General features: G+C 45.2%; 1 protein-coding gene across 3 annotated transcripts in view; it reads right to left on the bottom strand.

Moving 5' to 3' along the window:
* ERBB4 (erb-b2 receptor tyrosine kinase 4) overlaps positions 1-27,800 on the bottom strand; it is a 1,059,049-nt gene that overhangs the window by 231,532 nt on the left and 799,717 nt on the right. For 2 of the 3 annotated variants that reach the window (XM_088474078.1, XM_088474079.1), the window contains exons 10-11: positions 19,467-19,540; positions 19,227-19,317 (exon numbers count right to left, since the gene is read on the bottom strand). In XM_088474078.1, coding sequence (XP_088330204.1) covers positions 19,227-19,317; positions 19,467-19,540 — 165 coding nt within the window. Of the gene's footprint in view, positions 1-876; positions 968-3,405; positions 3,539-4,767; positions 4,968-19,226; positions 19,318-19,466; positions 19,541-27,800 lie in introns of all 3 variants that reach the window. The other variant, XM_088474081.1, reaches the window with a different exon arrangement.

Genomic DNA, 27,800 nt, shown 5'->3' with positions numbered 1-27,800 from the left:
CCACAAGGGTCTTGTCGCAAGCCCGATGGTCACCCACAGCTTAGCGAGTGGCCAGGAGGCCTTTTTAAAAAGAAAAACGGCCGCCCTGATTCATTGCGAGCGGTTCTGAATCAGGGCCATTGACCTTGTAGAATCTCATTCTCGCAATATCGACATAAAACTATGAAGTGATTGTTGTGCAGCTTGGGTTTGACAGCACAATAGCAGAGTGGTTAACACTGCTTACAGCACTGGGGTTGTGAGTTTGATTCCTGGACAGGTCCCTATATTTGTGGAGTTTGTATGTTCTCGTCTTGGTTGCTCCAGTTTTCTACCACACTCCAAAAACGTACCGGTAGGATAATTGGCTGCTGACTAAAATGTATCTATAATATCCTAGTGTGTGTCACTTGCAGATACTCCATTCAGTAATTATATCGATAATCTGGAAGCGGTCATTTTTTGTCAACACTTAATAAGTCGACAGTGAATATGTGCAAAGCGGAATGCCAGCTCCGCAATGCAGACACGGATGTAATGTTACTTACAGCGAGTTTTCTCTTAAGACGGGTACACACTACCCGACCCGCCAATCCCATGCCTGATGGTCCGGTGGAACGATATATCGGGCGGGCGGTAGACCCTGCACGATCCGTTGACCGACCGCACGATACATGGTTTACCTGCACCATTCACCTTCCTGGCGTCTGCAGCTGGGTACCTCCATCGGCCGTGCGCGCACAGCCAACAGAACTAGCCCGATATGTTGGTACAATTCGCCATGTCGTCCAAGAAATCGTCTAGTGCGTACGCAGCATTAGTTTAAAACCTGAGAAATAATTTAGCGATATCTCACATAATCGAATGTCTGACATAGCATCCCCCTAATTCCCTTACCAGTCCATAACAGGTGGGCGTGTCTCCCTCTGTCTTCTCACATTGGCTGTCACACTTCAGGCAAACAGAACCATTGGCAAACTCCCGGGGGCTCCCTGCAGACAAGGTCAGGGGTGTTAAGTGGACGGAACATCACCAAACAGAATACAGCTCTATAATAACAGCACATAGGGCTGAAAAATGAGTCAATTGGAAGATTTACTACATGAGTCAATTGGGAGATTTACTAAAGTGCGGGGAGCTGGACGTGAGGGAAATGTCACTGTACAACATGTCTGCTCCTTATACAGCTATTGCCTTATGAACTGATATGTCTGATCAGCAGACTTTAATAGCATTGTGGATTGCACTCCCCAAACTCTTAACGAACCCACAGTGTTACCCTCTGATACAAGTCCTTGTGTTTTTTTGAAAATATATTATTTAAAAAGATTGCTGTGATTGCTGATAGGGCATCACATAACTATTTCAGCTCGTTTGTCATGCACCAAGTCAAATGTGAGACTCTGCAGGCTCCTGGATTATCTACAGCAGGTCTGCCCGTGGAACGCTGCTTTCCGAGCCTTGCTGTAAATACAGATGATATCGGTACTCTGCCAGGAGAAGGCTGTATATGGAGCACATCTGCATCACAATGAGAGTATAAAACAGAGAGGGGGGGAAGTAAAAGGTAACGGAAAGTAGAATCAAGAGGCTCAGAGCGGAATCAGTGGGGACAACATGGGATATATGAGATAAGGTGACGAGGATGATGGGGAAGAGAAAAAGGCGGAAAGCAGGGGAAGTGGCTGCAATTTGCTGTAATTAAAAGAGATCATCTCTCAGGAAACTAAAAAAAAAAAAAAAGATTATTCTGAAAGACGGTTTATTATTATTACGGTGTGGGAGGGACAAGTCCACATTGATGGCGTTTTCTTAAAGTTTGTGGTGCTACAGGCAGGGAGGAACATAATAATAATTAAACCCATCTACAAACTTAGCTGCCATACAATGATCTCCTACAACTAAGGAGCTAACAGTGGACGGCTCTAATCTCCTATAGGCCCTTCATAAATATCTGTGACCAATGCCGCGTGCCAATGCAGCAACCAGATTAAGGGGTATATTTACTAAGGTTTTAGAAGTGGAGGTGTTGCCCATAGCAACCAGTCGAGTTGTAGCTATTATCTACTAGGAGGTGCTAGAAAAATGATGTATGGAATCGGTATGTAATGCCGGTGGCTGTTTAGCTGCCGGATCAAATACCGACAGCTGCAGCCAGATGGGTCGGAATCCCGACACCATCAGGTAAGTACCCTAACCCTCCCCTCTCCCCTACTTAACCATAACCCTCCCTTAGGGGTGCCTAACCCTAACCTCCCCCCTTAGTGCCTAACCCTCCCCTCCCCGCACCCTAAACCTAACCCTCCCGGGGGTGGGGTTGTCTACCCCTAAACCCGCTAGTGGTGCCTAACCCTAACCCCCACTTTCCCTACCCTAACCCTCCCGGGGGGGTGCCTCACCCTAAGTCCCCTCGGGGGTCCCTAATGCTAAGCGCCCCCCACGCGCTAAAACACCTATTTCGGTAAGCCGGGTGTGGGGATTTTGTAGTGGGACTAATGATAGGCGTCGGGATTTCGACGGCTATCTTTAGTCCCATGTTGGGATGTGGCTGTCTGAATAGCGCCCGCCGGTATCCTAACTACATCCCGATAAGTAGAATCTGATTGGTTGCTATGAGCAACATCCCCGCTTCTAAAAACCTGCACTTTAGTAAATATACCCCTAAGTTGTCAGATACCTAGTGCTCAGTGTCCTTGGCTATTGTTTTATATCCATACAATTTGTTAATGAGCTATTTGATAGAGCTCATACATCCTTACTATAAATCATTTTAGATGTGGTGCTTTTAGCTGCGTTCACCGACTACCATACTCAGCCAGAAAGCTTCTTACCTCCAAAGGAACACATCTTTAGTATACATTATAGCCCTGGATGTGCCATGTATACCGAGCAGTGAGCACAGGTTCATGCTCCGGATAGGAGAAACTCTTTATTTTTACCATGTGTGTAACTGTGTATAGCCCCAGTCTGGTTAGTATGGGGGAGATTTATCAAACATTCTAAAAAGGAAATGTGGAGTTGATGCCCATACTGTAGAACTTGAAGCCAATCACATTGTAGCTATCATTTTCATAGAATGTACTAGGTAAATGATAGGTAGTATCTGATTAGTTGCTAGGGCTTCTCCATTTTGGAAGGTTTGATAAATCTCTTCCTTTGCTGGTAACTTGGAAAGACTGGACCTAAATTATTCTCCATTGTAAAGTCACTTTGAACCTTTCGAAACAGCTCTACATCTTATGTCTCAAATCTATACCTAATACTGAAACATATTAATTACGTCCGTAATATTCCTAGTGTCTGCTATCTAATTATAGATGCACTAACATAACTCAGTCCACTACAGTTCATAAACTAAACATACATACACATGTATGCCAAAACATTTTATCAGGACAAAGGGTCTATAATCTTAACATCTCTTACCCAGATCTAAGGTTACAAGACCTGACACATGATTTCCTGCGACTGAAGTATTTGCAGGACAAGCACTGGTCGACCCCCGGCCCCCAACAACCCGCAGTGGAACATAGAGGATGACACACCATTCCTTCTGCAGCTAAAAGGTATCAAGACAAAATGGAAATGAAACCAAAAGTCATTTAGATGGATAAGTATCATACTCTTAGCAAAACTGTCCTATCACCCCCATAATAGGACTTTCTTACAAAACCATGAATTCTTGTGTGACAAGGTTTAGGCTGCATCTACAACAGAGGTGGGCAATAAACTACCCTCCACTCAAGCTGATGTTGAACTACAGATCCCAGCATGCCCTGCCACAGTCATGTCCTGGTAGCAAAACTGGCAGGGCATGCTGGGACATGTAGTCCCACAGCAGCCGAAGAGCTATTTATTGCCCACCCCTGATCTAGAGCCTCTGTAATATCACACAATCTCCATTACACTGATCATTAAATGAATTAGGCTAATGGACCCCGATGGATCTACAGCCCACCCTTCATGATCTGTCTGCTCCCATGAAGGCAAGAAGTGAGGGGTACTGTGGTCATAAAACCCATGCATGTTCACCTACGTACTTCAAGAGAGGATAGGAGATGCTATTATAAATAAAGACTGTATACTGGATGGATGAATGATCTGGCAGATACATAGGAAACAAACCTATAGAAATGCTGAAGAGGCATGTTGGAAGTTAAAGGGTGTATATAATTATATATATATATAATCATATTTTCCGACTTTTTCTCACTCCTTTCCGGGAGCAGCCAGAGAGGACCAGCTGCTCTCAGCTTCGGGCGGTGGGGCCAGACTATAGTTATCATTAGGTCCCGCCCCTTTTACAGGAACCCCCCCTTGCCCCGCAATTTGTGGGTCCGCACAGAGGGGCGGCACTAAATGACGCGATTCGTGCCATTTAGCCCCACCCCCTTCCTACGGACCCGCAAATTTCGCAGAAAATCTCCCCATCCTGCCCACTTCACTAGATCCGGGAGATCTGCCTACTATTCCGGGGGTGTGGGGGGTTACACAAAAAAATCGGGAGCCTCCCGCGACTCCCGGGGAGTTTAGGCAAGTATGATTTATATATATATATATATATATATATATAAATGTAGCAAGCCTTATAAAGAGTAGAGAAGTAGACAAGCGGAAAAGTTTACCATAGCAACCAATCAGCTTTTACCTATCAATGCTAGCTAGAAGGTTAAGTGGTTGCTAGGGGTAACTCCTCCACACTCTATATGGTTTGATACCCATCCCCACATCTGATCTATGGCTAGATGAACCATGTTATCGTTAGTGCCCGTGACACTAGATACTGACTGCAGTTCTCTGCCTTTCTGTTGTCTCTGATGGTGGTTTTCTGGTTGGACGTCCTGAACAGCGCGGTCCAGTTGATGGTATTGTAGTAGCAGAGGTTGTGGTTATCGGTGATATAGACATTGCCTGCGCTGATCTCTTTGAGGGACTGGAGTTGCAGGGATCTGAGTCTGTGCTGCTTGAGGATGAGCAGAGAAATCCCGCTGTAAGCAGAGAGAAAATATGAGACACAATAAGTAACTATGTTCTATATATGAGGACACTGGAGCAGCTTTGCACATTTTACAGTCATATGATATCAGCGATCAGTTGTTACAACTTCACATGTACAATAATAAGGTATCGGCAATCAGATTCTCTCCACGCATTATACATCAGTTATTAGTCGCCTTACCTTCCACAGCAGTAGTGCTATATGGCCTATTGTAACCGAATATAGTTATAAACCAGATTCAGTGAGTGCTGCAGTCGGCTTTCTCAGGATATACTGTAGGCCCCCATTTACTAACGAGTTTTATCACCAAAACGAGTGATAAATGTCACTGTGTATGATAAATGCTGCTCCAGCCAATCAGCCCCCAACTGTCAACTGTTTGATAAATGACAGTTGGGAGCTGATTGGCGGGAGCATCATTTATCATACCCAGTGACATTTATCACTCGTTTTGGTGATAAAACTTGTTAGTAAATGGGGGCCATAGGATGATATTTAGGCATGGAGGCCGCACAGAATAATTACTAAAATAGAGATGTGCGCTGACACCTGTGTTTTGGTTTTGGTTCTAATTCATCATCGTGTTTTGGTTCTGGTTTTGGCAAAACCACTGTGAGGTGTTTTGGTCTGGATTTGGTATTGGATTCCTTCAAAATTTATGCTCAATCTATACAAGTCAATAAAAAAAAATCATCGAAACAGCTAAAATTATATCATACAGTATAGACCTACATGCAATCCAAACCCGAGTTCAGCTTTTAAATCTGAGTTCCGAACAGACTGCAGAACCGAATCGGGACTTCTGTACAACTTACTGGTCCAAAGTTCGGGTATTTAGCTGGAGCAGCACCAAATGATCAGATTAATTGTTTAAATAAGGAGCCAACTATGTGTGTCTTAATGCTTCTTCTTAATATATATATATACAGTCAGGTGCATAAATATTGGGACATTGACAGAATTTTCATATTTTGACCTCTATTCACCACCACAATGGCTTTGAAATGAAACAAACAAGATGTGCTTTAACTGCAGACTTTCAGATTTAATTTGAGGGTAATTACATCCAAATCAGGTGAACGGTGTAGGAAAGAATTACAACGGTTTCTATATGTGCCTCCCACTTTTTAAGGGGCCAAAAGTAATGGGACTATCAACTCAAAAGCTATTTCATGGACAGGTGTGGGCTATTCCCTCGTTATTTCATTATCAATTAAGCAGGTGAAAGGTCTGGATTTGATTCCAGGTGTGACATTTGCATTTGGAATCAGTTGCTGTCGACTCTCAATATGAGATCCAAAGAGCTGTCACTATCAGTGAAGCAAGCCATCATTAGGCTGAAAAATCAAATCAAACCCATCAGAGAGATAGGACAAAAATTAGGTGTGGCCAAATCAACTGTTTGGAACATTCTTAAAAAGAAAGAACGCACCGGAGAGCTCAGCAACACCAAAAGATCCGGAAGACCACGGAAAACAACTGTGGTGGATAACAGAAGAATTATGTCCCTGGTGAAGAAAAACCCCTTCACAACAGTTGGTCAAATCAATAACACTCTCCAGGAGGTAGGTGTATATGTGTCAAAGTCAACAATCAAGAGAAGACTTCACAAGAGTGAATATAGAGGGTTCACCACAAGATGTAAACCATTGGTGAGCCTCAAAAACAGGAAGACCAGATTAGAGTTTTCCAAACAACATCTAAAAAAGCCATGACAGTTTTGGAACAACATCCTATGGACAGATGAGACAAAGATCAACTTGTACCAGAGTGATGGGAAGAGAAGAGTATGGAGAAAACTGCTCATGATCCAAAACATACCACCTCATCAGTGAAGCATGGTGGTGGTAGTGTCATGGCGTGGGCATGTATGGCTGCCAATGGAACTGGTTCCCTTGTATTTATTGATGATGTGACTGCTGACAAAAGCAGCAGAATGAATTCTGAAGTGTTTCGGGCAATATTATATGCTCATATTCAGTCAAATGCTTCAGAACTCATTAGACGGCGCTTCACAGTGCAGATGGACAATGACCCGAAGCATACTGCAAAAGCAACCAAAGAGTTTTTTAAGGCTAAAAAGTGGAATGTTATGCAATGGCCAAGTCAATTCCCTGACTTGAATCCGATTGAGCATGCATTTCACTTGATGAAGACAAAACTGAAGGGAAAATGCCCCAATAACAAGCAGGAACTGAAGACATTTGCATTAGAGGCCTGCCAGAGCATCACCAGGGATGAAACACAGTGTGTGGTGATGTCTATGTGTTCCAGACTTCAGGCTGTAATTCCCTGCAAAGGATTTGCAACAAAGTATTAAAAAGTGAAAGTTAGATTTAGGATTGTTTAGTTTGTCCCATTACTTTTGGCCCCTTAAAAAGTGGGAGGCACATATAGAAACCGTTGTAATTCCTAAACCGTTCACCTGATTTGGATGTAATTACCCTCAAATTAAATCTGAAAGTCTGCAGTTAAAGCACATCTTGTTTGTTTCATTTCAAAGCCATTGTGGTGGTGAATAGAGGCCAAAATATGAAAATTCTGTCAATGTCTCAATATTTATGCACCTGACCGTATTTATATATGTGATACCCTGCAGTTGTGGGGTATCAGTTAACCTTTGTCCACTTCATCTCTCTCCAAGGCTTAGAACATAGACCCCAGTGTGAGGTATCCTACAGGAGAGACAGACCTGCTCTGGAGTGGCAGAGAAGTAAAAGCCAAAGAGAGAGACCTAATCACAGTGTCTGATTAACAACAGGGCAGCTGGGGCAATTGCCCAGGACCCCCTCCACACATAGCTGCATCACCTGTGTGTAGGGCACTGTGGTAAGCAAACTGCTGTCTATGTGTGGCATAATGTGAAGTGGTGGCACTGCAGTGTGTTCATCATATTTAGTATTATTTACACATTAAACTTTTTTAACAACAGCAGCATATCATATTGACAGTTATATTGGTAGGGGTCCCCACATGTTAAATGCCCTGGGGCCTCTGCAAAACTTTTTCTGGCCCTCTCTGGTTAGAGAGATGAGGCTACAGAAAAATCCAGAGAGTCAGGCCGAGCGGGTTTGGGACTTGTAGTGCCACAGCCAGTTGCAGTGTCCCAGTGGATGCTACACCTACCTTCTGGAAGGAAAGCTGTGTCCTTCTTCAGGTTTTGACTTTGATGAGTGAAACCCATTCATTATAAATATACACATATTGTAACTAGCTGGTGTGCTAAACATTGCTACTATTAATCTATATGACAGCGCTGCAGCATACAGTTATACATCAAGGACCCATTTGTGCAAAAGACCCAACTGCAGCCCAAATTGCCACTATCCAAAACACTGAAAGAGTACCCATAACTGACAGGGTGTTCTGGACATTTTATTAAGGTTAAATGGTCCTTTATTTATGCTGCTGGTATACATTGTATGAATTATTTTATTACTGAGTAGTGTGTAAAATCTTGCAGATAAACTGTAGATTTGTAGGGTTATTCTAACATTTTATTTTGTAGAGAATAGTCAGTTATTCCATATTTGTTCTGTTTACTAAATATAAATCTTAGGTACTGCTGCTCTATAACTATATTATTGCTTGAATCTCAAGAAACCATTTCCAGTACCACTGAAGGGTCATTACTAATAAATATATATATATATTTATATATATATATCTGCTTATGTTTTATCTCTAATCTGCATTTGGTTGGGGAACCCTAGCCTCTCTGCTGTGGTGTGGTCTGAGCTGAGAGTTGTTACTGAAGGAAGAAGTGAATGGATGGCTCCACTACAGAGGAAACACCAGCTTACACCCGCAACACCCAACATTTATAATATGGGGGAGATTTATGAACCCTTCTATAGAGGACAAATGGAGTTGTTACCCATAGCATGCAGTCAGCTTCTAGCTATCATTCAATAAAATTATATCTAGAATCTGATGGGTTGCTCTGGACAACAAGTTTAATCAATCTTCCCCAAGGTATTTATGTATAAGTGAGTGACAAGGTGGGAGCAGCTACTGCAGAGGAGGGCCGTCCAATGCTTCCTCAGCTGCCGGAAACTACACATCCCAGCAAGCAAGAGACGGAAGTGTAGTCAGCCTCTGCCAAACGTGGGCAGTCTGGTGCCAGAGAGGAGGAGAAGCAAACAATTAGGAATCTATTTATAAAGACCTGTGTTCTTCCATTTATCAGGAGCTGCTGCCTGCGGTGGCTATCGCTGAGTATCACCAGTGGCAACCATCTCAGACGATAGCTTGCATGGAGAATCTACAGTAGCTATCACCTACTTAACAAGGTCACTCGCGCACGCAGGGGGGGTTTCTGAGTACCCAGAACCCCCCCACTGACCTACCAATTTTTTTCAGAAGCCATAACCAGGGTGGCCACACAGAGCAGAGAATGCTCTGGTGTGGACCCGGCCGCTGCTGCAATTTCTATTTGCCGGGCGCCCGCTGCTCTGGTGCGCACTCGGCTGTCCTGACTGCTATGAGGGTTTTGTATAGATCCCCTTCCTTAGGTACATCTACGGAAGGGGATCTATCCACAACCCTGCTGTGAGCCTGTGAGCTCCGGCGCTCCCGCGTGGCGTACTAGCTCTATGGAGAGACGGCATGTCTCTCCAGTGACAACTCCTGCAGTGCATACAAGGGAGGGATCGAGGAGCTGTTTGGTGCGGTGCGGCGTGGGAAAGCAGCACGACACTGAGAGGCTAACTGCTGAATCATGCCAGGTCAGTCTCTTGTTATTGTTGGCTGGGTAGGTGTGTGTGTGTATGTGTGATGAATGTGTGTGTGTGTGTATGTGTGATGAATGTGTGTGTGTGTGTGTGTGATGTATTTGTATGTGTGTGTATGTGTGATGAATGTGTGTGACATTGAAGTCCCAGGGACGAAGGGGGGAGGGTGTTTGGGATGTGTGAGACATAGAGGGAAAGGGAGGGGGGGCTGTTTGGTGCCACCATGATTATATACAATAAAGCTATATCTACACAGACATTGCTGGTGTCAGTGTGGTCCAATTGGCAAGGTTGGTGCTGTGCAGCTGCATCAGGATAGTCCCTGGAGGGAATATAGTAATATGAAATTCTAACAGCTCCGGCATTTTGTTTTTTTTTGTAAATAAACTCTATTACTATTCCATATTTTCCTATTTGTTTAATGCAAATATTAATTGGTAAAAATGACGGGGGAACGTGTATGCATGATGTGTGAGTGTTTGTAAGCATGTTTTGGGTGTATGTATACTCTGTGTGTGACACACACACACATATACAGTATATATATATATATATATATATAACATAGTATAGGGGTGCACTCACCAGACTTCAGCCGATTCATAAATAGATAACTTTGTTTATCCATGATGGAATAAAGTTATCTATTTATGAATCGGCTGAAGTCTGGTGAGTGCACCCCTATACTATGTCATACATTTTTGTCTGTGGTAAATTGCCCAGACTGAAAATTGATGCTGCACCCCAGCAACTATACTATAAATGAAGAGTGTGTGGATTGCTTTAAGATATATATATATATATATAAATAAATAATATAATATGGAAACCCCCCCGTAAAAATCCTGCGTTTGCCCCTGAAGGTTACTATGTATAAGCAAGACACTGTCCTCCATTCACTATCATCATCTCAGGAAAACCAAAATATATATTTTTTCTTTAAAAATAAATTTTTTTTTGTCCAGTTTATGTATATTTTTCTATTTTTTTATTCCTCTTCATTGAAACTGCTACTGGAGGCCCAAGGCCAAGTACTCTTGCCGCTGCCAGCCGGTATCGTCAGACAGTTGAGCATTGCTCATTGCTCGGCGAATATTTATTGATTAATTAGGCCATGCACAAAGATTTACAATTGCAGTGATAAGCATCGGGTCAAATTGTTAAGTAGGCCCCTTATTGTTAATATATATAAAACATCACTCCCAGTAAGGGATATTGGGCCTGATTCAGACCCACTCGCGAGCGGCTGTCCGCTCGCAAGTGGGTCGATGTTATGGACTGAGCATGCGCACGACGGAGGGAGCTCCGTCGTGCGCATGCGCCAGACGCGACGAGCGAAGGAAAGTCCTTCGCTCGTTGTGTCCGATCAAAGGGGGCGTGCTGTCAATGTTGATTGACAGCACGCCCCCTTTGGTGGGCGTGCCAGGGGCGTGCCTCCCTGACGGGGGCGTTCCCACGGGAACGCCTCCCGTCAAAAGCCGGCCCACTGACATCACTAGTGATGTCAGTGGGAGTGATTTTGGCTCTGATAGAGCCAAAATCACTCCGAAGCTTGCGGTTGAAAACCTCAACCGCAGGCTCTGGCTCGCAAATTCGATGGTCGCGATGGTCTCGACCATCGTGACCATCACAATGCACGCTCGTATAGCCTGTGGGTGGTGACCCACAGCTATACGAGCGTCCAGGAGGACGCTCCATGAAAATGGAGCCCGGCCCTCATTCAGAGCGTGCGCTCTGCTCAGAGCGTACGGCTCTGAATGAGGGCCATTATCTTAATTTAGCTGTTATGTCAATTACTAATGTCAATTGGTTGCTGCATGTTCGATGTGTAACATTTTAGGACAGTTGATAGGACAGTTCATGTTTATTTATTTTTTTTTAGAAAAGTTCATTGGGTTCTTATCTGTCACTGAATATAGCAGAGAAAAAAATAATACAGCCTTTAGAGAGGCATGAGGATTACTTGGCTCACTAATTAAGTAATTAACTTGATTAGCTTGAATCACATAAGAATCCAGTCTCAATTTTTCTTGGAATTGTAAAGAGTATCAAGGAGTGAAGTAGGTGGAGAAGTGGAGCAGGAGAGAAGTTACCCATAGCAACCAATTAGCTTTGAGGTAACATTTATCTAGTACATTAATATAAAATGATAGGTAGAAGCTGATTGGTTGCTATGCGTGACTTCTACACTGGTTCACGTCTCCAGTCTTTTTACTGCTAATGACTTAAGGTGCATACACACTAGACGATATGCTCCCTGAGCGATATCGTCTAGTGTGTCCCCGGCAGGCTGAACGATATCATTAACGATATCGTTCAGCGCCGGGCTCTCTCCCCCATTCCCTGACATGCAGCAACCTGACGAGATCGTCAGGTTGGCCTGCATGTCAGCCCGATGAACGATGATGACGAACGACCCGCGGGAACGCGCGTCATCGTTATCGTTCATCTTTTTGGGCTTAAAAATGGACGATAAAGTGGACGACTGAACGATAACGATATCGTTATCGTTCAGTCGTCCACTTTATCGCCCAGTGTGTACGCACCTTTAAACCCCCGAGGGGCCTATTTATGAGAGTGTGAAGAGTCTTACTGTAGGTGAAATCCCAGTAGATTACCCTGCACTTGAAAGAGGTTACCGACAGTGATAACGTCACCTTTGTATGCTGAAGTCTATTTAAAGTATCAATACCTGTTCTGCTAACATCATCACAGAGTGACATAAAGCACTTAACTGGCTAATATTTTTTTCCAAAACCTACTTGTAGCATTTTTGAATTTTTATTGAATTAGGTCAAGAACTCTACCCAAGACAATTATTTAACATAATTTTTCTTATATATCGGTCATCGATATATCGGACTATCGATGATCGGGCCATCAGGACTTGAATTTCCCCAGCGGCTGCGCAGTCGCGATGGCACGCAAACAATGCAACCACGCCAGACAAGTGGCTAAAGAAGCTAGAAAAAGTTTTTTTTGTTATATCGAATATTGCATTTTACAATAAAAAAAACCCATTTATTTTATTGCAAAATAAAAACCCGTACGTTTAGACTTTTTTTTTCTTTATTTTTTTTTCCATTAGTTTTGTCATAAACTCAGAAATACTCAGTGAAGCCTAAAAAGACCCTTGCAGTTTACAAAAAGTATAAAAAAAATAAATAAAAAAAAAAGATTTAGAAATACTGAAGAAGATAGGACACAAACAGAATACTTGGTCTGAAATTACAATCCCATGGAAGTCTTCCATTCCATAAGGTTCCAAAAGGTCAAGGATAATAGGGAGAGTGTAATAGCCCATAGACTTAAGGACCAGAAATTCATCAGGTTCTTTAGTAACTAAGTTTTCAGTTGACTGAGCAGTGCAATAAACGATTTATAAGATTATTGGAAGTAGAGCATAAGGACAGTTCCACTGCTTTGAAGGTATAAGGGGACGCTATCTAATCAGTATCCTAAAGGAATGATCTAAAATAGTCTTACCGCAAACACACTTTTTGTTGTTCCTCATAAAATAGCAACTAAAGCCACCGTGAGGTATTCAACTTTAAACTATATATCAAAGCATATGAGGCGTATTTATTAATTAATATTTGCAATATAACGCGTGTCTTCGGGTGGTACCCCCAAATATTAAATATTCCCTGAATGTGTCTACTGGGGACTGCAGCAGGTATCAGATGGGGAAGCTTATTTGCCAAATTTACCAAGCGCCAGAATGCAAAACAATCCGGACCTTGACCCAAGTAGCTAACATTGTGAGTGATAAAACTCGTTGATAAATAAGGCCCAAATTGTCTAATGCGCTGCTTATATTAGATAAATTGGTCATATACAACAGAATGATGCAAGATGGAGAAGGCCCACCTTTCAAAAGAACGCTACTTTCAAACAGGGTCATTAAGACATCTGCGGAACCCGGGTGATACTGAGGGGGGTGGGGGTGGGTTAGCCAAATCCAGAAAGCATGGCCTTCGGGGGACATTTGTCACCCTTAGCAACTGGCCCGAGGCCCCTCCATCAGATCTGGGCCCAGCTAATTGCATGCGATCTTGAAGCACCTATTTTTTATAAAAGATCTGACTCTGAATCATGTGAAAATCTCCTGAAATTATGATACTTTTTTAATAATGAAATGATAATATATATTTTTTTAAATATTGTATATACTGTATACCATAAAATGTATTCTCTCTCCTAAATAATGACCTGTCTACCAGACACAATATAATACAATTTCATTGCACACTAAGGGGTCTATTCACTAAGCCTTGGAGAGATAAGATAGAGAGAGATAAGTCCCAGCCATAAGTCCCTGTCATTTTTCAAACACAGCCTGTAAACTGACAGTTAGGAGCTGTTTGCTGGGACTTATCTTTCTCCATTCTATCTCTCTCCAAGCCTTAGTGAATAGACCCCTAAATACCCTCCTTCATATCCTAGTCCCCAGTGCAGCCTGAGTACTTTGTACCCACACCCTCTCGGGAGCAGTGAATATCGGTGTGGTATGTCAGGTCGACATTTACCATGTCGACATGGTTGAGATATCAACATGCTTAGCATGTGAATATGATAGAATGTAGAGCTAACGTCCCTGTTGGCCTGGCAGTCACATACACCCCTTTCACCCTGCCAGCAACAACCAGAGTTATTGGACGTGAACACGCAGCAGCCCGGGTTACTGTGCAGTGTGAAAGGGCCCAGGATTTCAACCTGGGTAACGAGCAGGTTTGAACACGTGTTCAACCTGGCTCACGGTGCAGTGTGAATGGGTAACCCTTATCGAGGCGACCCGGGTCACGTTCACTGCATAAAGAGAGCCGGCTCATCTATAATCCTCGGTCAGGTGCCAGTCTGAAAGGGGTCACACCCAGGATTGACCCGTGTTCAAATCCCGGGTGCAACCCTGCATTTGCTAGGTGCAAGCGTTATTACCTGGTGGCAACAGCTCCAGCGTGACTTCCAGATCCCGACACTTCCGGTGCAAGCGTCTCACGGACCGATGGTTTGGGTGAGTATGCTCTGCCTATCACTAATCCTAACCCTCTCCCTAGTGCCTAACCCTAACTATCACCCTGCCCCCCCCAGCCTAAACCATACCTCCCCCTACAGCCTAACCCCTAACCCTGCCGGTGGCGCCTATCCCAACCGAAATTTGACATGGCAACATTTTAGAAGACGAAATTGTGGTGTCGACATAGTGAATGTCAACATGGTAACTGTGGAAACTGTGACTGGACCCCACATTATACTGTATGTATATGTACACTGTCTATACAGTGGTCCTTTTCCAAACCACTTGATAAGAAGTGTAATTTGAATATGCTTTTCCCTGTAAGATTTCTATATGCAGCCTACATTGTTTTTCTTTCTCTCTCTCTCTCTCTTTAGTGACAGATGTAAGCATTAAGCAAGTCCCCCTGTAGCTTCTCTGCGTAGGACTTCAGTTCCTAAATGCTGTGAGGAGAAGCTGTCTGTAATAGGCGGAGTACAGCCAGTGTCTGATACACTACCATAGCCTCCGTTTATTTAATAGGGAAGGTCGATGCTCGCAGCCTGGGCTCAGTTTAGATCTGTTTTGCTTCCTCCTATTACCCTGCAAAGTCTAAGCTACTAAAAAGGGGACACCTGCTATTTCAGAGAGAGAGCTGCCCCACGGGTGCTTTAAATAAAAAAAATGCTTTTTGCCGTAACCACTCCAGACAGGCGGAAGATTGTGTGCGAGGGTCTGCCAGCTTGTTGGCTGATGCGGACGTGGCGTTTTATAACTTCCCAGCCAAGGCCATCATTAAATGTGCCCCCTGCCCTTCCTTCTCAGCCTTCGCCCCGCAGAGACAAATAATTCTTCTCACCACTGGTGGGCAGTGTGCCGTAACCTCTTGTGTGGGCACCTGCTGTATTCTGTCTGCTGTGCGGGGGACAGGAAACTCTGATACGGTAATTGTAGCTTCTTGTCTGACTGAAGCTGAAGTTAATGCCGCATCCCAGCGCTCTCTCTTCAAAGGAGCTGTGGGGGGATCCACAGAATTTAACAACGTAGCTATCTTCTCTGTAGCCTTCCCTAATCTGTTACAGGCACTGGCATAACTGCTGTCTGTAGCCAAGTATAGTAGTATACAATCACTAATCAAAGTGTTCGCTGTTCTCATTATCCAAAACCTGCCTACAGAGCCGTAACTAGATTTTTTGGTGCCCTGTGCCAGAAAGAGCATTGGCACCCCCCTCATTTTTCAAAGGGACATAATGCACCCAAAAAAGGGCCATGGCTTCATGGGGAAGGACTAGGGAAGAGATAGGAGAGGCTAGGAGATGCTGGGGATGAAATAAGAGGAAGCTACAAGCAAGAATGATAATAAACAGAAATTTGACAGGCAGAAACAGCGCCCCCTGACCTGTGGTGCCCTGTGCGATGGCAACGGCCGCACTACCCTAGCTACGGCCCTGCCTGCCTAGCCATATACCCGATCTAAAATACAGGAAAAGGGACTGTAGTGTATTCTTGCATGTATGTTCAAAATGTGGAACCACCTAGCGATTCGTGTCATCGATCTCAGCCGTTGTTTGCGACCACTAAATGGGCGTGAATAGGTGGCCAGGGCGACTGACCGACAACACGACGAGCGTGCCTAAGGGAACCGCCATGCGAGTGTGTATTGTGTGCCATCGGCGTGTTGATGGGGACGCGTTCTATGCCGAGTCGTGCGCAAATTCAGACGGATCACCTGCACCTAGCATGGGGTAGGAGTAAGTGCTGATGATAGTGACGGCAGCTGCTTTTGGGAACGGAGCAGTGGGGTCAGTGCGATCGCAGAGATGAGCGTGACTCAGAATAGGGCTGGTTGCATCAGCATCTGTATAGCTACCTGTAATATATGTTTAACACAGAGGGGTCTATTTACTAAGCAGTGTTAGGAGACAGAGTGAAAAGTGATAAGGTGCCAGCCAATCAGCTCCCAACTGTCATTTTTCAAACACAGCCTGTGAGATGGCAGTTAGGAGCTGATTGGCTGGTACCTTATCACTTTTCACTCTGTCTCCTAACACTGCTTAGTAAATAGACCCCTAAGTGCAGCTGTTAAGCGTTAGTGAGTGGCGTATCTATGGGTTCCAGAGGGGCCCACACCCTGCACCTACTTTAGTGACTTCCTGCTGCCTCCCTCACCATTATTCCGTTCATAGATTGAGAAATGTGGCACTAGCATCAGATCTCCGAAGTTAATGCTGGATTATTGCACTTTCGCATAAAACTGTCATTTTATTTGACCTGGGGGAAGGGCCCACGGACTTCTGCACATGGGGTCCCTCCAGCATTTAAATGCCCCTTGCGCTAGTATTGCACAGTGTGGGCTGGGCACAACAGCTCCACAGGCTGATGACACATCCTCACCGCTTAGCGGTGGCATATGTTATTTTGTACGATTGGTTACCTCTGCCCGGCCCTTCGTGCCCAGTCCAGCACTGTTTGCAATATATAAGACTGGTCAGGCTTTTGCCAATGAAACCACTGACCTCCTTCTCAGTACTCTTTATTTGAGCATTACTGCGCACATTAGGTAACCTTCAGCAGTTCACTATCCTCAGGCCTCTATATAACTTTGTAATCCAAGATCACATAATAGTCATTAAATATTCATCCAAGTACATGAATGGTGACACAAACACAGCTGTTCCTGGCTCCACGCAGACAATCAACATTCTTTTTTCCCATCACAGATTTGTATATCGCCTGCTATTCATTTATTTTACTGAGACTTGGCCCAGCTGGAGGGACAGTCACTCACGTAAGCAGAACACGGCGAGGACCGTACAATGGGCAGTTTTTATGCCATGCACAATGTGATCTATCTGTTTGGTCCCTTGGTTATCTGTTTTACATTTGTAGCTGCTGTTTCAAGTAAAAATATGTAAGACACATCTACAGCATAATAAATCAACCTTCATTTATGAATCTACATATGTAATACACATTTTCTTTGATTACTAAGAAAAATACATTAACCAGAAATAACGTGATATCTTGCAGACATCAAACTACACATAACATGCAATACATTAATGGGCGTATTATGGGACACCCCCCCCATACCCTGCATTATCTCTAATATCTCTATTCAAATTCTTTCTACAGGGAAAACAAGTATGGCTGCCAGACATAGATAAGTAGATCTGCTTCAGAGGTATTGGGATATATGTATAAAGCTGCGGACTTCAAGCATCGGTAAGTTCCATGGGAGACTGCCTACTGTTTTAAAGTAGCAGTCATTTAAAGGCAAAATCAACCTGGTTTGTCCTTGTAAATTACTGCTACTTTAAAACATTGGGCCTGATTCAGACCCACTCGCGAGCGGCTGTCCGCTCGCAAGTGGGTCGAAGTTCTTCACTGAGCATGCGCACGACGGAGGGAGCTCCGTCGTGCGCATGCGCCAGACGCGACGAGCGAAGGAAAGTCCTTCGCTCGTTGTGTCTGATCAAAGGGGGCGTGCTGTCGATGTTGATTGACAGCACGCCCCCTTTGGTGGGCGTGCCGGGGGCGTGCCTCCCTGACGGGGGAGTTCCTACGGGAACGCCTCCCATCAGAAGCCGGCCCACTGACATCACTAGTGATGTCAGTGGGAGTGATTTTGGCTCTGATAGAGCCAAAATCACTCCGGAGCTTGCGGTTGAAAACCTCAACCGCAGGCTCCGGCTCGCAGTTTCGATGATCGCGATGGTCACGACCATCGCGGCCATCAAAATGCACGCTCGTATAGGCTGTGGGTGGTGACCCACAGCTATACGAGCGTCCAGGAGGACGCTCCATTTTCATGGAGGGCGGCCCTCATTCAGAGCGTGCGCTCTGCTCAGAGCGTACGGCTCTGAATGAGGGCCTTTGTGCGGTCTGGCACAGGACTCGCTAATGCTTGAAGTCCGCAGTCTATAACATATACCCCATAGGCTCACACAGCTCTCAGTATATAATAAGTTGGCAGATAGGGGAGAGGGAGAAAGAGGAGGATATGACAGTGCAGACAGAGCTCAGAGGGGCATTCCTAAGTCTCTCTGCTCACTACAACATGTGCCATGTGACTGGGGTTGTCATAGCAGTCCATGAAACTCTGAACAATTGTAAGTTAGTAGTGAAGGTTTTCGGCGTTTGGCCCCGGTAGTTTGCAACATCTTCAGATGATGTAAACTGCTTTAAGCCTATGCAGGCTTCAGGAGCAGGAGACAGATCATTCGATCTCTCTCTCGCAGCCCCCGGCCGGCTCCGGAAGCTGACACTGTGCGCATGCGTGGTGCCAGCTTCCACAGGAGCAGTCTTTCAGAAACGTAAAAGACTGCTACAATTTGCCGGAGATATAACTCGCAGGGACAGCGGTTTGTACATAGCGGGGATATTTTCAGTAAAGATTAAAATATCCCCTGCGATATAGATATATAATAATCATGGCAGATCCGCGATTTATTACTACATAGACCCCCACGTTATGTTAGTTTGTTAGTGCACTGCAGCTACAATGTCAGGAACCTACCTGTATAAATCCCGGCCTCCAATGCTGACCAGATTGGAAAAGACACTAAGTTGTGTCATATTTTTCGGCCAGGACTGTATATTTAGATAACCTGAGGACATTAATGCACAAGGGTTATTATCATGTAAAAATAAAAATGAATCACAAACGCATCACACCATGCACCAACAGATGACATTAATAATAGACTTTGTACACTTGATAACCAAATGTAATGTTTCCAAAACTGGAGCAACCTACCTGTGATTTCTCGAACAGTGCGGAAGATGTTCAGCTTCTCTGGATCCAATGCAGCTATATTGTGGTACTCATCCCTGGAGAATTATAAAACACAGGTGGAATAAATCCTCAGGTTTCATGACACACAGATCCACAGTGCATCAGCTGCAGTTCTCGCAGCAAACACAAGAGGGCGTGAACAAAACCCAGTGCTTGGTACCAGCAGCTATACAATTTACACCTATGTTGTTTTGTATTTTACATTGACAGAACTGGGAGCGACCTGGAAGCTACTACATATCTCTGGGGGAAACTGCAGATTTCACTGTCAATAGAAATCACTTTCAGTGTATAGAGGCATAACAATGTATGATGCTATGGAACGCCGAGGGACTCAATTCTGCAACAGAGAGCTTACAATAATACATATTCTTTAAATCTATATGTAAAAGTCAATTTTAGCTATTTTTACTATTGCACTGTTATAATAGTAATAATAATTATCTATGTAAAAACTATGCGCTATATCCATAAGGTATATTGTACTGTGACTGTGTAATATTTATTAAGGGGGAAATTTGTCAAACTTTCTAAAGAGGACAAATAAAGATGCTGACCAAAGTAACCAGTCAGATTCTATTTGTCATTTCATAGGATGTACTAGTTAAATGAGAGCTGGGATCCGATTGGTTGCTATGGTCACCTTCTCCATTTGTACTGATTTGAAGGTATGATACTTATAGAGTCAGGGGCGGTTTAAGAGAGGAGGGGGCCCGTGTCCAGCCTTCGTGTAAGCCCACTCCTCTCTGGCAACACAGTAAACTCTGGCTTGGTGCCAGTGCCCGAAAATGGCAACTTCGCCTTATTCCCAGGGACATTGCTAGTGCTGTCGCGCCATTGTCCCTGTTATTTTTGCTGCTGTGTAGCTCTCGGCCATCAACGGATTCAGGACTCCGGAGACTGCAGAGATGTAAGTATAACTATATATGGGCAGCACAGATGGTGTAATGGTTAGCATTGCTGCCTCACAGCACTGAGGTTGTGGGTTCAATTCCCATTACGGCCCTGACTGTGCGGAGTTTGTAATATCTCCCTGTGCTTACGTGGGTTTCCTCCGGGTGCTCCGGTTTCCTCCCACACTCCAAAAATATACTGGTAGGTTTATTGGCTCCCAACAAAAATTAACCAGAGTGTGTATGTGGTAGGGAACATAGATTGTAAGCTCCACTGTGGCAAGGACTGATGTGAATGACCAACTATTCTCTGTAAAGTGATGCGGAATGGTAGGTAACATAGATTGTAAGCTCCACTGTGTCAAGGACTGATGTGAATGGACAACTATTCTCTGTAAAGCGCTGCGGATTATGTGTGAGCTATATAAATACTGGTAATAAATATATAGCACCGCACACCCTGCACCCATTATAGATATACGCCATTCTACAGATGCTATAAAACTTTACTCTCTTCTTCCCTGGAGCTACGAGAAGTGCAATTTTGCAACCTTGGGCCTAGATGGATGCTTGTGCCTGCTCTGCCTTCTCATTGTTAGCCTGGGGAGATGTTTCTGATTTTGGACTATAATTTGAACTTTCACTTTATTTTCTTTAGGATTTTTTTATTTTATTTTGAGTATGGATGACCATCGATGGCTAACAACCATTGATGGTTATTTACTGTTTTGCCATCGATGGCGGAGATACCAATGGTTCTTTGCCATTAAGAGCATAGAGCCCCTCAATTTTTTTTTCTCCCTGGTTCCAGGGCACAGAGCCTAGCTCTGTCCCCCAGCCCGATCAACGAAGCCCCACCCCCAACTCTGATTGGCCCGGTGAAGAATAAAACAAGGATGACCATCAGTGGGCGTATCCATCAATGGTTCCCCGTTGATGGTTTGGTATACAATCGGGAAGCCGGCTGCCGGAATCCCGACAGCCGGCTTCCCCACTGCTTTATCCTGGCGTGGGATAAATGACAGGCGTCTATATCTAGACGTCTGTCATTTCCCCAACGCCGGGAGACCGGCGCCCGGCACCCCGATCGAAGGGATGCCGGGTGCCGCGAGCGGACATCCGCAGGGGGGGGAGGGTTAGGTTTAGGGCCACCCGGGGGGGACTTATGGCTATGCACCCCCCCGGGAGTGTTAGGGTTAGGCTAGGGGGAGGGAGGGTTAGGCACCCCAGGGGGGGACTTAGGGTTAGGCAACCCCCCTGGGGGACTTAGGTTTAGGCAGCGGGGAAGGGGGGGTTAGGATTAGGCACTTAGAGGGGGGATTAGGGTTAGGCACTTGGGGGGGAGGTTAGGGTTAGGCACCCCTAAGGAGGGTTAGGTTAGTTTATACTTACCTTAGCAATGATCGGGATTTCCAGCGCTGTCGGGCTTCCGCTGCCGGGAACTCTGCTTTTGTTGGCCAGGCGCTGCCGGGAATCGAGCCATGTGGGCGGCGGTATTTCATACCGATTCCGATGGTTTCATACCATCAAGGTTAATCACCAATTGCAATATCAATGTGTCTCATTCCCCCCCTAAACTGTAGCCTGGTAGACAACAGGGGGGTTGTCGGCCCAGTTTTCTGGGAGTGCTTTGGCCTGTGTCTTCATCTGGCGATGCAGATTTACTGACCTGGCAAGCAGGCAGGAGGTGGCGCTGTATCCGATCCTGAATCCGCGGACGTAGGTATCAGATCTGAAATGGCGGCAGGTGGTGTCTTTTTCCTTCAGACGCTTCCTGCAATATATTTTTTGCACAGCTTGCTGCGCTGTGCAAAGCGGCCATCTCTGAATAAAGACCTATATTCCCTATCACATGGACATACATACACACCAGGGGTTCTATGTTGTCAGAAGCCAATTATCCTACCAGTATGTTTTTGGAGTGTGGGAAGAAAATGGGAGCACCCAGAGGAAACATGTGGAAAACATGCAAACTCCACACATACACTGCCTTGGTCAGGAATTGAACTCATGTTACCTGTGAGACAGTAATGCTAACTGCTGTGCCTACCGTGTTACCATTTGAAGGTATGGCAGCGACCTATTTTTAAAAATTGCCTACAAAATAGCTGATAATGTGCTGAAAACATACAGATACCAGACAGAAGATGAGAGTTACTAAAGCGGTTACAGGGTACAGTTTCCCTCATTCAAAGCCGTGATTGTTATTTTTTGTGCAGCTCCTATAAGTATCTCCCGCCCCTCCCTTCCTGTGTGAACTATTGCCCTGCATTAAGTTACACTGGATCTGGGGGCACTATGGAAACTTACAAATCAATGTCATTTTCATTATTTTTGAGTTCCCTAGTGAAATTGACCTGCCAGGACCTTACTCCCTTAGTATTCCTCAGTCTTGCTGTCCTAACAGGACCTCATCACATCAGTATCCTTTCTCCATAACCTGAGAAGTGAGACAGTTACAAGTGAATATATATTTTATCTCAAGGTTATTTACAAGTCCGGACTATTGCTCATTAACATGATTCATTTCCGGCACCAAACCTTTTTTTTTTTCTTTTTTTATTTGCTAAAAATCACTCAGCGATTCCTCCGAAAATGAAATTCCATTTTCCAGCAGCGACCCAGCTGGCAATGAGTTTTCAAATCCCTAAAGTTTGACTCTTTATTTCTCTGCTAGAACTAAATTGTATAATCTTTGGTGCGAGTGCCAGCAGAAAAAAAAAATTCTTTATTTCCCATTAAAATGCCTGCATTGCAAGACATGGCAATGGTCCATTGTCGCCGGGCTCATTATTTTGCATCATATATTGCTAAAGGGAATCACTGCTAACAGACGTGCCAAATTAACCCACAAACTCCCCCGCCCCCTCTAGAACCAGACTTCCCCTGCAAATGTGTGCCACCAACTACAGGGCTCCAAGTGGGCAGCTTTGTGAGACTTTTGGCTGGGAAATCCAGGAAGGGGGAGGGTACCAGGGGCAACTGCAGGGGGTGTCATGTGACTTGCATCATAATGGCCCCACCCACTTCACTGCAGAAATGATTGTGATAGTTTTCTAACTTACCGGGAGAGCTCCCCAAAATTGGGAAGTCTCCCAGACATCATAGGAGAGTAGGTCATTATAAATTAGGCAGCTGTCAAAATATAATATGACTGAAGTACAAAATAATGCTCAACAGCTTCATAAATACAGTACCTGAATAATTCTCCATTCTTTTACCTGAGCTTGCAGGAAAGAAGTGTATTTGGTAAACAAGTAATGTATTAGCGTGATGAAGACCTAGGGCCTGTGATTAAAGTCAAGTAAAGCCCCTATTGAATATTACTATATATCAAACTATTAAAGGGACCCAGCATATGCCCACCCCTGCTCAGCCTCGCCCCCTTCTAAATCTGCTGCTCCACCCACGCTCTGTACTGTCCCCTCCCCTCTTTGCCTGCTGCTCAGTCCTCCTCTCAGCTGTTCCGTCCAATCACACCCGTCCCCAGCCTTTCCCCGCCGGCTAATGCTGGGTACACACTTATCCAATCCACGGCAGATCAGACTGTTTATACAATCATACTGCCTGCGGACCAGCTCGCAGATTCTACCTCCAATCTTTGCAGTGCCGTAACTAGACATGCTGGTACCCTGTGCGAGAAAAAGTATCGGTGGTTGTTTGGTTGATTCATTACATTGGGCACGGCCAAGACACAAAAGCTCAAACTGAATAGGACAATTCTCTTGGGCGCATCATTTATGTACCATACAGATGAGATCCTTAGATGGAGTCATTCTCAGAATTGATGATATGAATTAATTGCACAGGTCTAATTGCCAAACTTTTCCATTTTATTTTACAATTAAAAGTTTGATACTGGTCAGATGGCTGCCAGTTTAATGGGATGGTAACAGTGAGATAATGGCACTTTAACGCAGTCAACCTGTGAAATGCGTTATAGTGCCATTATCTCACTGTTATCATCCCATTAATCTGGGGGCCCTTTCACCACTTTCAAGCTTTTAATGGTATAATAAATAAAAATGGAAAATTTGGAAAATGGAACTTGTGGAACTAATTCCTTACATCAATACTGAGAGGAGAATGACAGACCCTGGCTATCATTTTATAGAATGAACTAGATAAAGAAATGCTAGGATCTGATTGGTTGATACAGGCCACACCTCCACTTGTCCTTTATAGAAGCTTTGATCCATCTCCGCCGCGGTAAGATGTCAGGTTACCGGTTAATAATGTGTTTTTCCTTCACGGTTCATATGTGATATTTAGGATTTTGGGGTCTAACCCAACCAGGCTAGTAATTATCTAAGTGCCAAATTTGATAAACTATGATTAATATGACAGAATTAATATGGAAATATATAATATATATCAAAAATTCAACATTGAGTAGTTCTGATATGTATAAAATAAGACAGGGGGGTATATTAAAGTGAGAGTTTTTAAAAGTGGAGATTTTGCCAATAGCAACCAATCAGATTCTACTTAACATTTAACTAGTACAATTTAGAAGATAATAGATAGAATCTGATTGGTTGCTATGGGCAACATCACTTGTATAAACTCTCACTTTAGTAAATATACCCCTAGGTGATAAGTCAGAGCCGGACACATTATACAGTACTGTAGCCCAGGCTGCCCCTGGGCTCCTCTGGGATGCTCAGGCGCGCCCTGGTCATCACCTGCCTTGATGCGGTGGCGTGACATCACAGGTCACGCATGCCGCGTTGGTCGCCCGCACAGCCAGCCAGCCAGCCTGCTCTCTTTCTACCGCCCGCCTGCATGCCTGCCTGGAGGACCGCTCGCCTGCCTGGATGCCCGCCTGCCCGCCCGCCTGCTGCTGAAAGCTCTGCAGTATGTGAGGGACAAATGTTTTTTTTATTGTTGATCAATGTGCATGATATCTCTCTCAGGGGGCCAGCCAAGGTTTTTATTTCTAGTGGGACCAATTGTTTGTTTCTGTTGGGGACAGCCAAGTTGTTTTTTTCTGTGGGGAGCAATGTGGCATAGTTTTTTGTCTGTGGGGACCATTGTAATGGTTTTTCTTTATTCTGTGGAGGCCACTGCAGTGTGTTTTATTACTGTGGGGGCCAATGGATGTGGGAGCCAATATGTATGATTTTTCATAGCTTGCGTTCAAAAAGGTTGTGGTCTAATGTTAACATTTAATCACCTTGTCAATTATAAGGGGGATATTCAATTAGGTGCGAGAATAGCAAACATCCTGCACCTGTGGGGTTTTTCTGCACCTGTGGGGTTGTTCCTGCACCTGTGGGGGTTGTTCCTGCACCTGTGGGGGTTGTTCCTGCACCTGTGGGGGTTGTTCCTGCACCTGTGGGGGTTGTTCCTGCACCTGTGGGGGTTGTTCCTGCACCTGTGGGGGTTGTTCCTGCACCTGTGGGGGTTTTCCTGCACCTGTGGGGTTGTTCCTGCACCTGTGGGGCTTTTCCTGCACCTGTGGGGCTTTTCCTGCACCTGTGGGGCTTTTCCTGCACATGTGGGGCTTTTCCTGCACCTGTGGGGTTTCTCCTGCACCTGTGGGGTGTTTCCTGCACCTGTGGGGTTTTTCTGCACCTGTGGGGTTGTTACTGTACCTGTGGGGTTGTTCCTGCACCTGTGGGGGTTTTCCTGCACCTGTGGGGGTTTTCCTGCACCTGTGGGGTTGTTCCTGCACCTGTGGGGGTTGTTCCTGCACCTGTGGCGGTTTTCCTGCACCTGTGGGGTTGTTCCTGTACCTGTGGGGCTTTTCCTGCACCTGTGGGCTTTTTCCTGCACCTGTGGGGGTTTTCCTGCACCTGTGGGGGTTTTCCTGCACCTGTGGGGTGTTTCCTGCACCTGTGGGGTTGTTCCTGCACCTGTGGGGCTTTTCCTGCACATGTGGGGCTTTTCCTGCACCTGTGGGGTTTCTCCTGCACCTGGGGGGTGTTCCTGCACCTGTGGGGTTGTTCCTGCACCTGTGGGGTTGCTCCTGCACCTGTGGGGGTTTTCCTGCACCTGTGGGGTTGTTCCTGCACCTGTGGGGGTTTTCCTGCACCTGTGGGGTTTTTCCTGCACCTGTGGGGCTTTTCCTGCACCTGTGGGGCTTTTCCTGCACCTGTGGGGTTTCTCCTGCACCTGTGGGGTGTTTCCTGCACCTGTGGGGTGTTTCCTGCACCTGTGGGGCTTTTCCTGCACATGTGGGGCTTTTCCTGCACCTGTGGGGTGTTTCCTGCACCTGTGGGGTGTTTCCTGCACCTGTGGGATTTTTGCTATTAAAATAAGGTGCAAGTTTTTGACATTTTTGAGCAGCAGGAGTTTTTTTTTCCGCACCCCCAGAGCATGACCAATTGTTCCTAAAATCCATATTGCTCTGGGACCGTTGTGGTACCCCCTCCCACATAACGATTAATTAAGCAGTTGGAAGTTTTCAATTAGCTTAATTAGTCAGTAATTACTCACCTTCTGAAGCGGTGTCTTCTTCATCCAGGCTGTCGGGACCTGGTCTTCTGCTGCAACATGTGTGGGAGGTGTGTGTGTGTGTGTGAGTGATTGTGTGTGTGTCTGGGTGACCCCTGCGTGTGTGTGTGTGTGTGATTGTGTGTGTGTCTGGGTGACCCCTGCGTGTGTGTGTGTGTGAGTGATTGTGTGTGTGTCTGGGTGACCCCTGCGTGTGTGAGCCCCCCCCAGAGGCAGCAGCAGGGAGAACTACATCTTCCAGCATCCACCTCCCCTCCAGGCAGTCCCCTCGTCTCCTAGCAACCCCCCTCGACTCCTGGCAGCGCCCTACCCAGTGCAAAGATGGAGGGGAGGTCACCGGGAGCCGTGGAGACCAACGGAACGGTAAGTAATTTATTTTTGTTTGTACTGCAGGGTTTTCAGTGTTGAGAACCCTACGTGCATTCTATTTTAATTGGATACTGCGGGTATGGTGAGCGCGCAGACCCACGGTAATCCCAAATTTTTTTTAAAAGTGATTTTTTTTTTTGCTGTGAAAGCCTCGCTCCAAATTGAATTTGCCCCTAATATTCCTTTCACACAGAATTATTTCAATATCCTGACTTTTACCCGGCATTTGAGTGCCGGCTCGTTTTGCCGGTTCTGGCCTGAAGCCCCCTTTCACACAGAAAAGCAATTTACCAGGTAATTTGCTGATCAACACAGGTCGTTTTTCTGTGTGAAAGGGTCAACCCGGGTCGAAATTGCCGGGTCGCTCGAAGTCCCGGGAATTATGTCCCAGGTTGACCCTTTCACACAGAAAAACGAGCCGTGTAGATCAGCAAATTACGGGGTAAAGGTGCTTTACCCGGTGATTTAGTTTTCTGTGTGAAAGGGGTATTATACTGCTTTTATACCTAAATTCCGGGTCTGACCTGGAGGTTGGAACAGGGGGCCTGATTCAGAACCACTCGCGAGCGCTGAG

Source organism: Taudactylus pleione, unplaced genomic scaffold, assembly GCF_031769625.1.
Source record: "Taudactylus pleione unplaced genomic scaffold, aTauple2 ptg000147l, whole genome shotgun sequence".
NCBI lineage: Eukaryota > Metazoa > Chordata > Amphibia > Anura > Myobatrachidae > Taudactylus > Taudactylus pleione.
This window is presented reverse-complemented; position numbering and strand designations above follow the sequence as displayed.